The 13,038-nt window shown below is 38.0% G+C and overlaps 1 protein-coding gene across 1 annotated transcript in view; it reads right to left on the reverse strand.

Annotated features, from left to right (window-relative positions):
* Positions 1 to 13,038, reverse strand: part of LOC306844888 (plexin-A1-like) — a 117,032-nt gene that overhangs the window by 16,048 nt on the left and 87,946 nt on the right. The window contains exons 14-22 of the mRNA XM_079377315.1: positions 12,792 to 12,912; positions 12,568 to 12,704; positions 9,780 to 9,947; positions 8,123 to 8,216; positions 7,159 to 7,392; positions 4,566 to 4,709; positions 2,808 to 3,042; positions 1,015 to 1,157; positions 419 to 675 (exon numbers count right to left, since the gene is read on the reverse strand). Coding sequence (XP_079233441.1) covers positions 419 to 675; positions 1,015 to 1,157; positions 2,808 to 3,042; positions 4,566 to 4,709; positions 7,159 to 7,392; positions 8,123 to 8,216; positions 9,780 to 9,947; positions 12,568 to 12,704; positions 12,792 to 12,912 — 1,533 coding nt within the window. The remainder of the gene's footprint in view (positions 1 to 418; positions 676 to 1,014; positions 1,158 to 2,807; positions 3,043 to 4,565; positions 4,710 to 7,158; positions 7,393 to 8,122; positions 8,217 to 9,779; positions 9,948 to 12,567; positions 12,705 to 12,791; positions 12,913 to 13,038) is intronic.

Consider the following 13,038-nt stretch of genomic DNA (forward strand, 5'->3'; position numbering starts at 1 on the left):
AAAAAGTAGCTTTAGAAAGAAATATTAGGTTTTTTACATTGCATAAATAGTGATAACTGGTATTAACATTTTTTATTTGAACATTGAAATTTATTTTTTTTAAAGTGCCCCTATTATGGATTTTTGAAAATGATTTTTCATGCAGTGTGTAACACAGCTCTAAGTGACAAATCCCAAGCGGTTTCATGTTGACCTCAACATCAAACATTAGCATATTGGTCTTTTCATGCTGGTCTGAATTTTAGAGTCATATAACTGTGTTGTAATAGACTCCATCACGCAGTCGGTCGTCCTGCATCATGAATAGCACCAGAGTTAATTAGACAACTCTACTTAATCTCTTACGTCATTTGCTTGTGTCTCAATGTAAGATTTAAGGATTTAAGAAGATTTAAAGGAAGCTTTAAGAAAGCCGTACCTTCGCAGCAGGAGTTTGGGGTGGTTCTTGCTCTCCAGGTTCTTGTCGATGAGGTCGGACAGGAGCTGTTTCAGGACGCCGGTGGCATACTCCATCTCGCCCTGCAGGGCGCTCATGATGAGAGACGCCACGTTCCCGCGGTCGCGCATGGAGAACGAGCGCTGGGCCTCTAGCGTCCGGATGAACGTCAGCAGAAAATGCTTCTTATTCAAGAGCTGGCCAAACAGAGTCAGAGACTTCTCCACATTCGCCGGCACCTGAGAGAGACGGAGAAACATAGGCCCTATTTACACCTGGTCACTTCATGCGTTTTCTCTGATCGGGTATCTATCTGATTTGTTAAAACGTTTCCATTTACTCTTGGCCACATAAAAGTGTCTACGCAAAACGGATATAAATCCAGTCTTCTACCTCCTGAAGTGGTTTGAGCGATCGGATTAAATGTACCTCGAAAGTGTTTCGGAGGGCATTTAACACCTGGTCTTTTCATGATCGGATAGCTATCCCATCAGAGAAAATGCATGAAGTGACCAGGTGTAAACAGACCCGTACAGTTCAGCCGAATGCATTAAATCTGACAGGTGTCCAGCTGTCACCTCCATCTCCTTCAGCACCGGATGGTCCTCTATTCCAGGGAAAAGCACTCTCATGGCGTAAGTGCGGTAATCCAGGAACGGGATTCCAGCTCCATCCAGGTCCTGTGTCAGCTCATGGATATCAGTCTGCAGCTCCGCAAACGCTGGAAACACAGAGACCAAGAGAAAGAGTAAACCTTTGTGTTGAACAAACCACTGAGTGGAAGCTAAGATCTCCAGATTCTCCACAAAAGGTTCTAAAAAGAAGAAAAAAGTTGTAGAAAATGTGCACTTCAATCAGAATTTCAGTCTGCGGTGCTCAAAGATCGCTTAACCTAAAAACCACAAAGCAGCATCCCGGGAAACAGCCAGAACACCCTAGCAACCACTCAGAACACCCTAGCAACCATATAACAACACCCTCAGCATATATATCTGTCATTTTTTAATTATCTATATAATATATATATTGGCTTTATATAAACATTGGTTACCAAGTTTTCTAAGGTATCGGCATTGGTAATCAAAAAATCCATATTGGTTGAACACTAACTTGTCAAAATCCACTATCTGTCCAAAAGTTAATGTCAAATCCAGTGACTTGTTCTTTACTAGTAATAGTCTACACTGTATCAGTCTGGAAATTGTAAATGTAACTTTGCTCCCTGATGGACTGATATAAACCTGTGCACACTGACTCCTGGAAACTGCATTAAGCCAACCAATCAGACTGGAGCTTTCTGATTTGAGATTGCTTTTAAAATGAATGGCCGTGAATGACACCAGCATTTCTACCACATGGTCCTAATGCTGTCTCCGCTCCTCTTATAAATCTATGTAGAAAATTATAAATTTGTGCTTTTGCTCCCAAACTTCTGATCCAGTCTGCTACTGCTGCCACTCACCTAATCAATCTAGATGTTGTGGTTATTTATTGCCTCTTTTTATTCATCCTGGAGGACGCCTCATCACTTATCAGTGACCCGTCACTCTCACCTTCTGCTATCCATCTCTTTTATCCTCTCTTCCCTGTCCTCATCCCTCTCTCCAAGTCTGCAGACAGACAAGGTCGTCACCTCGGGCCCGACAGAGACAGATAATGGGCGACTCGACTCACGCCCTCATGACCGCGGCGGGAATGAGACGGCCGTTCGGTGCACGTGTGTGTATGATAAATGATGTGACTATCATGAGGTCATCGCTAACAGGAGACCACAGAAAACAAAGCCAATCAGAGAGAGAGAGAGAGAGAGATGCAACGAGCAAACGGAAGATAAAATTAAACCAGGAAAACCAATTGTGAACAATTGGAAGAGATTGAAGTAGAGTGATGAGATGAAGAGAACAAACAAATTAATGAAAGAGAACAAAGGAACACAAAGAACCAACAAAAAAAGAACAAAAAGTGTGAATGAATGCACAAAAGAAAGCAAGCAAGCAAAAAGCATGACAGCAAGCGTGAAAGAAAGCATGGGGATGTGATTACAAAAAATGACAGTGAATGATAGCATGAAAGAAAGGAAAAGTGCAAAAGAAAACATGAACACATGGAAATGTGAAAAAGAGTGAAAATCAAGCGTTAAAAGTGCAAAAGAGCAAATGAAAAATAAAAGGGGGAAAGGAATGGAAGAAAGAAGTGGAAAAGAGTGAAAGAAAATAAAGCATGAAAGAAAGCACAAAAGAGTGAAAACATTAAAAGAAAGATTGTGAAAAAGAAAGAGCAGCAGATGAAAAAAGAGCAAAACAAAGCATGAAAGAGAGTGAAAGTGAGAAAGAGCACTGGTGAACGCAGTGATGTGATGAGGCTGTTTTACCCTCTTTGCACTCCAGGGCCACTCTGGACTCCAGGTTGTGCATCTGCAGCTGCAGCCGTTTGAGCGTTCGGTCCGCGTCACGGGATTTACGCTTGTATGCGATGAGGATGATGATGATGACGAGCAGAAGAAGACCTCCTCCTCCACCGATCCCGATGATGGCGGGGAGCGTCAGCAGGCTGTCAGAGTAGATCTGCAGAGTTCCTGGAGAATAGCGGAAACCTCCAGCCAGAACCTGCACACACACACACACACACACACAGACACTGAGCTTCACACATCATATCACACCAGGACACTTGACAGCTGTCAGAAATCACTGTTATGCCTTCATGACCATGAGCTCATTAAAATCACTATTTCAACAGCAACTCAGCTCATTTCATTCGCAAAATGGTCAGCCAATCATAAGAGAGGTCATTTACATATGGAACACTAGCCTATTTCATTCCAAATGCCAGAGATGATGGAAAATTGACAGAAAAAAAACAACTTATAATTGTTTTTGCTTTAATAAACCTAGAATAGAACTAGAAGTGGACTTTATGAGAAAATATAAAATGCATAAAATGAGCTCTTAAAACAGTTAAGACAACAATAACAATCTATCCTACAATCTACCTCACAGTCCATATCTCTCAAGTGAACCTACATCTTTAGACGGTCTTAAAAGAAAGAAAAAGCAAAAACAAGCATGAAAGAAGGTGTTTTGCATATGCAATGAGGAGGTGGTGCTTCACATTTCATATGCAAAAACTCAGCCAATCAAAACATAGGTCATTTACATATGGAAGATTAGCATATTTAATGGTAAACATCAGAGAGAGGGTGGCAAATTATCATAAAAAATAAACTATGATTGTTTTTGGTTTAAGAAACCTAAACTCACATTATAAGATGACTTATAAGATGATCATAAATATAAAATGAGCTACTAAAACAGTTGTGTATATCCCAGTATATCCCATAATTCCACATCTCTCAAACAAACATGCATCTTTAGAGGATCTTAAAGGGATAGTGTTGGAAACCAAACAGTGGCTGGTGCCCATTGACTTCCATAGTATGAAAAATAAATACTGCGGATGTCAACAGGCACCAGCAAATGTGTTGATAAAAATTCATGCAGTTTTGGAACAGCTTGATGGTGAGTAAATGAAGACAGAATTGTAATTTTTGGCTGAACTATCGCTGTAATAATGTAGATCACACTTGACGGGGTTTAAAGGAGGCTAAAGGGTGAGTGTGAAGTTTTATATTGTGAGTAAAGCGGTAGCTAAACGACAGTCTCTCGCTGTCACACAGCGTCGATATGGGTCATGATATATAGGTCGAGGACAAACATGTGGGTCGCAGCGTTCTCCCTTCAGGCAAGTCTCACACTGAAAGAGAGCAGACGACTTGGGAAAAAACATGGGAGTGATGTTTTAATAACTCTGCCATACAACATATAATTGAACGTGCATGTGCAGCAAATAAAGACCGCTATTTAAAGATGAAACCGACTACATGTAAATACAGATCTGCATCTCAGATTCTATGCAAACTCAGTGTAAATAAATACAACACAAAACCCCAGAGAGCCACGACAGAAACTCCCAGCAGTAATCTGATGCTGAGAAACATGGGCTGAAACGCAGAACAATACACATGGACGAGAGAAAGAGGCACAGGATGAGACGTGTGATAGTCGTGGGAAAGAGATCAGAGCGCTTTAAGACAGAAGAAGAGAAGGGAATCATCACATGACACACTTACAGTGACTTTATGCTGTCCGGAGAGGTCTGGCCATTCACACAGCAGCTGAGTCTCTGACACGGTCAACACACACGGCTTGTCACCGATCAGAACGGTGTAGTTCATCCTGTAGTTACCAGCAGCCGAAGGAATCAGATTCTTGCCCTGAAACACAAACAGATGTGCTTACTTTTAATCATTTTCAATCATATTCTGAACATCATCCTAAAATACTCTGCCAGAGTTTCCTGCTAACCAACGGCCAGGTTTACTAAACAGGGCAAATAAGCTTGAGAGCGCAATTCCAAAACAGCACTGATGGGAGGTCAAATTCCTGCCGGTGATTTACTAACAACGTGTAAATTAAACACCACAGATGCAACATCTCATTTAGATATCGACCAACACAATATACCAAGCACAGCGCAAATTAGCATAGTCGCAAATAAACAATAAAGATATAAAGAAGCCACAGTGCGTTGAAAAGAGCCTGAGGCCAAAACATGTTTTTAGAATCCTAGTTGAGGGTTCAAAGACATCTTTTATTTCCTGAAGCAAATTAAAAATAAGATGGCTTGGCAAACGATATGTTTTCTACCTTTCTACCATGCACTCTCTCATCTCTGCAGTGCCTCCTCCAAGCAACAATAATTGCAGCCATTTCAAGCACAAAATAGTTTAAGACGTGCTTTTTTGGGCGTTAAATATTGGCACAAATGCCGGTAATTTGACAAGCATTAGTAAAACGCGTTGCATGATTCATTTGAATATTCTCCTCTCATAACTTTTGTGTCTGAAATGGAAACTCCTAAAAATGCATATTCAATAAGGTCAGGCCTGTGTCTACGCCTTTTCAGCGCTAATTCATCACTGCGTGTAGTAAAACCTAACAGCCAAAAGGCATTTTGTGCTGGCGTAAGATATTAGTAAAACTAGCCCTACAAGTACAAAAACAACCAGTAGTTGGACTTCTTTGACTCTTAGGAGTCTCTTTTAAATTAGTCTCAAACTCATCAGTTTTGGTTTTAAATCAGTTTATCAACTCAACTAAAGCTCAAGTCTTCAAATTAGTCTGTGCAATTGTGGTTTCCGTGCACTATTTAAGTAAAACATTAAAATATGTTAACAGAAATATTTTGTGCATACTAGTATTTGTATCTTAAATTGTTAAAGATCCAGAATCTGAAGTGGAATCTAATCCTACGAACTAGTGCTGTTAACTAAAGCTAATAAAAAATTATTTTTATTAAATGAAAAAAAGCTGAATTAAAATGTAAACAGATGAAAAACTAATTTATTTTTTGGAAATATCTGAAATACAATAAGTATTAAAATGACTGAAATAGAACTAAAAGTAAAGCTATTTTTTATAGAAATATAAAAAAAGACAAAAGAACATACAATTACTCAAACGTAAATGGATGCAAATTCTAAATTAAAAGCTAATTCAAAATATTAATAAATACTACAATAGTAATCATTTTAAATAACACTGTGAATGTAGAATGGTCAAATTCTTATACGTATTCTCCAGTCTGAACTTATGATGCAGATTTCCAGCATTCACCATCTCTCTCTGCCCAAGGGGCTTATGGGAAGGCAAAACTCGTGCATAAATATTTGCATGCTTCATTTAGAGCCGTGTGTTACTGAAGGGCTCCATTTAACATGTAGACTCAACTCATACAGCGCATTACCCAGAAGGGTTTGCATGGGAAATTGAATCGCAGATAATCCAATGCATGTCATTTTTCTGAAATTATTTAGCGCAGTGCATGAGTGAGGCAGGACCTCAACAGCACACAAGCATTTTAATGAACTAGATTTATGTAGGCTATTTCCTTAAGTAAATGTGTCTCAATGGCTTGGTTGCCAGGGTGTTGCTATGCGGTTTCTTAGTGGCCCAAATCTAAAAAGTACGATATTCATATCTTTAGAAATGTCCCAGGTTCCTCTCTCAAGTCTCGTGAAAATCGGGATTAATCGTTTTACAGCACTAATACTATTATATTTTATTATTTTGAAGTTTTTATTTTTAGTTTTTCTGTATTAATTTTAGTTAAAGTTTTTGTGATTTTATTATTATTTTTTGTAATTTTATTATATAAATAAGTTTCTAATATTTAAATTTATATAGTCTATTTTTACATCTCAGTTTTAGTCAATTTTGTTTTTATTAAAGGTAAGTTGCAAAGACAACAATAATTTAAGTTCAAGTGTTTCTCCTACTATTTATATTTTACTTCATTTCATTTTTTATTTTATTTTTATACAGTTTTTATTACTTTTTTAATTTCAGTCTTGTCATCTAGCAAATTAAACTATTTCATTTTATTTATTTCAGTTCACATTTATTTTTATTTCAAGTAACAAATGGTTTTAGTTTGAGTTTTTTTTATGGCTTTACCTAACTATAATAATGCTGGTACTAATAACATGTTTGAGAAATATCACTCCAGTGCTGCTATTCTCAAGCACCATAAAACAGTGGACAAATGCAATAACAGACATGCAGGTGGCCTTATAGCTGCAGTGTTGCTCTGAGGGGGATTGTTATACTACAAAAATAAAGAAATGTAGTATAGCAGCTCCAACACGTGTAATGAGATCTCACCTTCAGTATGAGAGGAGATCCCGGTTTGAGCTCCAGCATGGACGGACCGAAGGGTTCAAACACGGGGTCGGGATAGAAACTGAAGGTCTCATTCACCACCAGGAGCGTCTGCACGTTATCCATGATGAACCCGATCTCATCCGGCCCGCTGCCCACCTCTGAGAAACCCCTCTCGGACCCCGCCACGGACGGCACCAGACACACCATCACGGTGTTATTGAGCACAGTGCAGTTCTGTGAGAGACAGCAAACATCACGCATTACTGAAGACACTAACGCTGCTTAAGAGCCAATAAAGAGAAGATACAAGAAGCAGAGAGGAGGAAAACAGCAGCCAGAGCCGCTCAGATGAGTGGGTCAAGGAGAAGAAAAGGTCACATTCGCCCTGCGGGACTTTCTCAGGGCTTTATAGAGCCATTTTATGTTCTATATCCCGTCAGCCGCTGACATTTTAAAGATTAAACTGGGAAAAGGTGATTCAATGTCACACATACGCAAAGAAAAACATGTGCAGGCACACAGGGCTTCGGTTGAACACAACTCGTTTGTCTGTTCCTGCTGCTTTAGAGCTCAGAGGGAACAAAAAATACCATAAAACTAGTCTAGACTCTAGCGATCAACAGTTTGGAGTTTGGAGTTAGTCAGATTTGTTAGTGTTTTTGAAAGAATTTTCTTCTACTCACTAACACTGCATTTATTTGATCAAAAATACAGCAAAAACTGCAAAAATGAAAAATATTATTACAATTTAAACACTTTTTCAATGTGCATGGTGGAATTTATTCTGTAAATGTTTTTCCATGGTAGTTTATGCACATTTTTTCTAATTGGATTTTTTGATTGGATGCGCATTTTTAGAATTTATGCACATCTTGGCATTTCCATCCAGCGGTTTTTATGCGATATTCCAAAATGCACATAGAAATAGGTAGATGGAAACATAGCTAGTGTGTTAGAGACTTACGTTGACTGAACTGACGCTGCCGTATTTGGCTCTCATCTTCGGCTCTCTGACGGTGGCGAGGTTGCTGCCGATCACTATTAACGGGGTTCCACCACTAACAGAGACAAAAACAACAACGTTAACATCTAGAAAACATGAACCATCCATCACCTTACACAACATTTTCATAATGCACTGAACTGGTGAAGGTAAAGAGTGTTATTTTAAACATGCTGAACACTACCGTTCAAAAGCGTGTGGTTACTATTAAGTATTTTGAAAGAAGTTAATACGGTACTTTTATTCAGAAAGGACGCATTGAATTGATCAAAAGTGACTGTATAGACATTTATAATGTTACAAAAGATTTCTGTTTCAAATAAATGCTGCTTTTGATTCATTAAAGAATCTGAAATCCAATAAAAATATTTGGCAGCACAACTGTTTTCAACATTGATAATAATCAGAAATGTTTGTTGAGCAGTAAATCAGTATATTATTATGATTTCTGATGATCATGTGACACTGAAGACTGGAGTAATGATGCTGGAAATACAGCTGCGCATCACAGGAATACATTACTTTTTAACAGATATTCACAGAGAAAACAGCCGTTTTAAATTGTAATAATATTTCAATTGTATTTTTTGATCAAATAAATGCAGCCCCAGTGAGCAAAAGACACTTAAAATATTTTTTTAAATTTTGGTACTGCATAATACCATAGAACTCTAAAAATACAATTAAAATGCATGTGTGTGTGTCTGTGTGTGTGAGTGTGTGTGTGTCTGTGTGAGTGTGTGTGTGTCTGTGTGTGTGAGTGTGAGAGAGAGAGAGAGAGAGTGTGTGTGTGTGTGTGTGTGTGTGTGTGTGTGTGAGTGTGTGTGTGTGAGTGTGAGAGAGAGAGAGAGAGAGAGTGTGTGTGTGTGTGTGTGTGTGTGTGTGAGTGTGTGTGTGTGTGTGAGTGAGTGAGTGAGTGTGTGTGTGTGTGTGTGTGTGTGTGTGTGTGTGTGAGTGGTTACATTTGCGATGGAAATGCCTATAAATAGCCATGTTAAATCGGTAACACTTTACAATAACGTTCATTAGTTAACATTAGTTAACAACATTAGTAAACATGAACTAAGAATGAACAATACTTCTACAGCATTTATTAATCTTAGTTCATGTTAATTTCAGCATTTACTAATGCACTGTTAAAATCACAGGTTGTGCTTGTTAACATTAGTTAATGCACTGTGAATTAATGTTAGTTCATGTTAGTTAATACATTAACTAGGATGCTGTAAACAATCTCACAACAGATGAAACAGCTGTGTTATGTATGTGAATGGTGCTTCTAAATGTCGTAAATGAATTTCCACAATTTCCAGCATAAAAGCAAACCGCTGGAGTATTAACCTGTCTCTCTTCACACCTGTGTCTCTCTCTCTCTTTTATCACTCATATCTCTCTCCCTGTGGATGTGAAACGCTTCTTCACAGCGCGAGAGTGTGTTTGCAGCATTTCTCTGCCGTCAGATTCATGTGTCTGCAGGATGTGATGTTACTCAAACCTCCAGAGACGGAGCTGCAAATGTTCACGCTGAAGCACCTGCGAGCCGCTCTAGTAGACTATATTTTCACAGAGAAACGCTCTCGTATAACCAAACAGGTCACAGTGTGTTGATGAGTCTGACCTGGCGATGCTCCAGTCGGGCTCCATCTTCAGGATGGTGGGGTCGTCTGTGTAGTTGAACTTCACCTCCGGGTTTCTGAGCTCGGCCGCGTTTATGTCCACCATCACCGGGGTCCCTCCTGTGCCCAAACCCGCCGGAGTCACACACACGATCTCACGGGCGCTGCGCCTGAACACACACACGACCACAACACCTCCAGCTTTACTTCTGTTAAGGCATAGAAAACTGGAACTGCTTGGTATTAAAAGTCTGATGTACAATGTCAAAAATGTTAACATTTACAACACAAATCAATTTTTGGTTACTAAATGATATAATTTAATTGATTTGTGTGTGTGTGTGTGGTGTGTGTGTGGTGTGTGTGTGTGGTGTGTGTGGATTGTATACTGTAACCCATCACATAGAAGGAAAGTTTAACTAGTGAATACTGCTATTTTTTTAATTTCAACATTTTTGATTTTATTTTTGTTATTTTCATATTTAATTTGATTCATTTTTTTAATTTATAAATAGTTTATGCACATAGATGGCCGTTTTATCAGCCATTGACAAAGCCATTAGAAAGAAGGACTTTTTTTTTTTTTGTTATTCCAAATTAAATTACAAATGTAATGTAGTAATGTAACAAGCATCGTTCAAATTTATTTCATTTCAAAATGTGTGATTTTATTTCAATTTTATTTATTTATACTTTTATAAGCATTTTATGCACATTTTATTGGTCATCAGCAATTGAAAACCCCATCAAAAAATGGGAAAATATTGATTAACAACTAAATTACAACTGTGATTATTATAGTCAATATTGTGCTATTTTGTTTCATTTAGAAGAATGGTGCAAATTAATTTATTAATAATTTGTTATTTTATATTGTTATTTTATTTCATGAGCCATTAACAACTCTTCAGAGAGAAGGGCAGTTTATTGTAATTTAGTTATTCACAACTAAATAACAACTGAGTAATGTAGTAAATATTGTGCTAATTTATTATTTTAAAATAATTTGTTTAAATATAATTTTTCTAGTTTATTTGTATCTTAATATACATAAATGGGCATTGTATTAGTCCTCAGCCATTGAGAAACTCATCAGAGAGAGGGGGAAATGCTGATTAACAACTACATCACACCTGTTTTTGTTTTTGTTTTGTGCAAGGAAGCCTGACTAACATTATAATTTATAAGTGGACATCACTAAAAAAATAAAATGAAACAAATATATATTATGAAACATACATATACACACACATATATATATACATATATACACAGACTCATTTCTTCAGAATAAGAACAACAACACAACCTTTGACCTGAACTGCGTCTGAAGGGAAGAATGAAGGTGATCATGTGTGCAGAGTGTGTGACAACACTGTTTCATCAGGTTGCATCAGGTTTGGAGGTTCAAAGATCATTCAGAGCGATGCTTCGAACATGACCGACTTTAATCTGATCAAACCAACACATGCACGACTGACGGCACACTTAGTCATGTGACAGATAAGAGCAAGATGAGATTCAGTGTGAAGGTCCGCTCCCATGTTTGATCAGACATGCATGCGCATGTCCTCTGAGTGTGTGTGTGTGTGTGTGTCCTTCAACACTTGCTGCTATGTTGCCTAGGCAACAGTGTTCACAACACACAGCAGTGAAACCTGCTGAGTTCTGGACATATTTGGACAGAACTGTCATCACATTAGTGGAGAGATGGGTTCAGACACACACACACACACACACACACACACACACACACACACACACACACACACACACACACCAATCATTTCTGTCTTCTTTCAGACCTGATGACTAAAAGAAATCAGTTGCTCTGAACACCTGATGACAACACCGTTTAAAACTTACTCTAAATTTACTAAAATTTACTCCTTTTTTCCTGAGATAAGTCTTAAAAATGGCATGCATTAACCCATGTTTCACCCTTACAATAAAGTACTAGGGACATTACCATGACTTAAAAATAGTATCAGCTAGTAAGGGGGAGAATGAGGTGGAACGTCACATACAAAATTTAAATATATTTAAAAAATCATATTTTGCTCAAAGATGTGCCAAAAATGTGCAATTGTGCAAATATATTTAATGTACATATAAATATGATATTAAAATATATAATTTCAAATTTATTCAAATAGATTAGATCGCTCAGATGCATTATGGTAATGAAATTTGGAGGGGAAATTTTCTTGTTTTAATTTCTTTGTGCAACATTTAATTCTTGAATTTGGGATCAAATTAAACTGTAGTGCTGTGGTGCTTTTGTCAGAGAAATCAGTGTTATTTTAGAAATGTTAACATAGTATTTATTAATCTTTTGAATTTGGCTCTTATTTTATATTTTCAGTTTTCCTTTTAATTTTTGTTCAAGTTTGAGTAATTATTTAATTATTTTTAAGTATTATTTATTTATTTATTCTACTTATCTTTAATTTATTCGTATTAATTAATTTAAAAATTTTCAAATATTAATTTCAGTTTTAGATTTTAATAATTCAACTTATTTCATTTAACTGCCAAGGCACCTTTTTTTTTTTAAAGTGTAACCTTTTCTTCTAATATTTATATTTTATTTATTAAATTATTTCGAATAGCTTTGGATTAAGTTAACTAGCAGCACTGAGGGATCCACCTCTAGAAGCTTAAAACGTGAAGCTTGATTTAAAGTACGTCTGATTTTTCCATCTGCCTTAGTTTTGAAAATGCTACAGTGTTGACTGATTGAAATAATGTCTGAATGCACGTTCAGATGAGAGGAACAGATCAGCGCACCTCTCAAAGAGGCAGGTGTTGAGTCCGATCTTGATGGAGACGGCGCTGCCAGAGTTCAGATGGCTGCCGTGAATGGTGATCCTCGTTCCTCCGGAAATGGGTCCGTATGACGGCTGCACACGAGTGAAGTACGGTGACTGGACACACACACACACACAAAGAGTTTACAATGATATTCCACAGAGTTTAATTTAGAAATCACACAGTTTGAAAGTGAAGCTCACCACAAACGTGAAGGCTTTGGGAGACACGGCCCTGTACTCCGGCAGACAGTCGCGCACACACACCTCCACGTGAGCGTCCTGCACACGGTAACCTGTGGCGTCGGCCAGTCGACACACGATCCTGCAGAGACACAGAGACAGAGACGGGGGTCTTAGAGCGGCCGGCGGCGACCCACTCCAGCAGTGACTGAGCAGCTGATCGTGAGACGAGAGCGCAGACGGGTTACAGAGCAACCGCAGGCGCTAC

This window comes from Barbus barbus, assembly GCF_936440315.1.
Source record: "Barbus barbus genome assembly, chromosome: 25".
In the NCBI taxonomy this organism is placed as follows: Eukaryota; Metazoa; Chordata; class Actinopteri; order Cypriniformes; family Cyprinidae; genus Barbus; species Barbus barbus.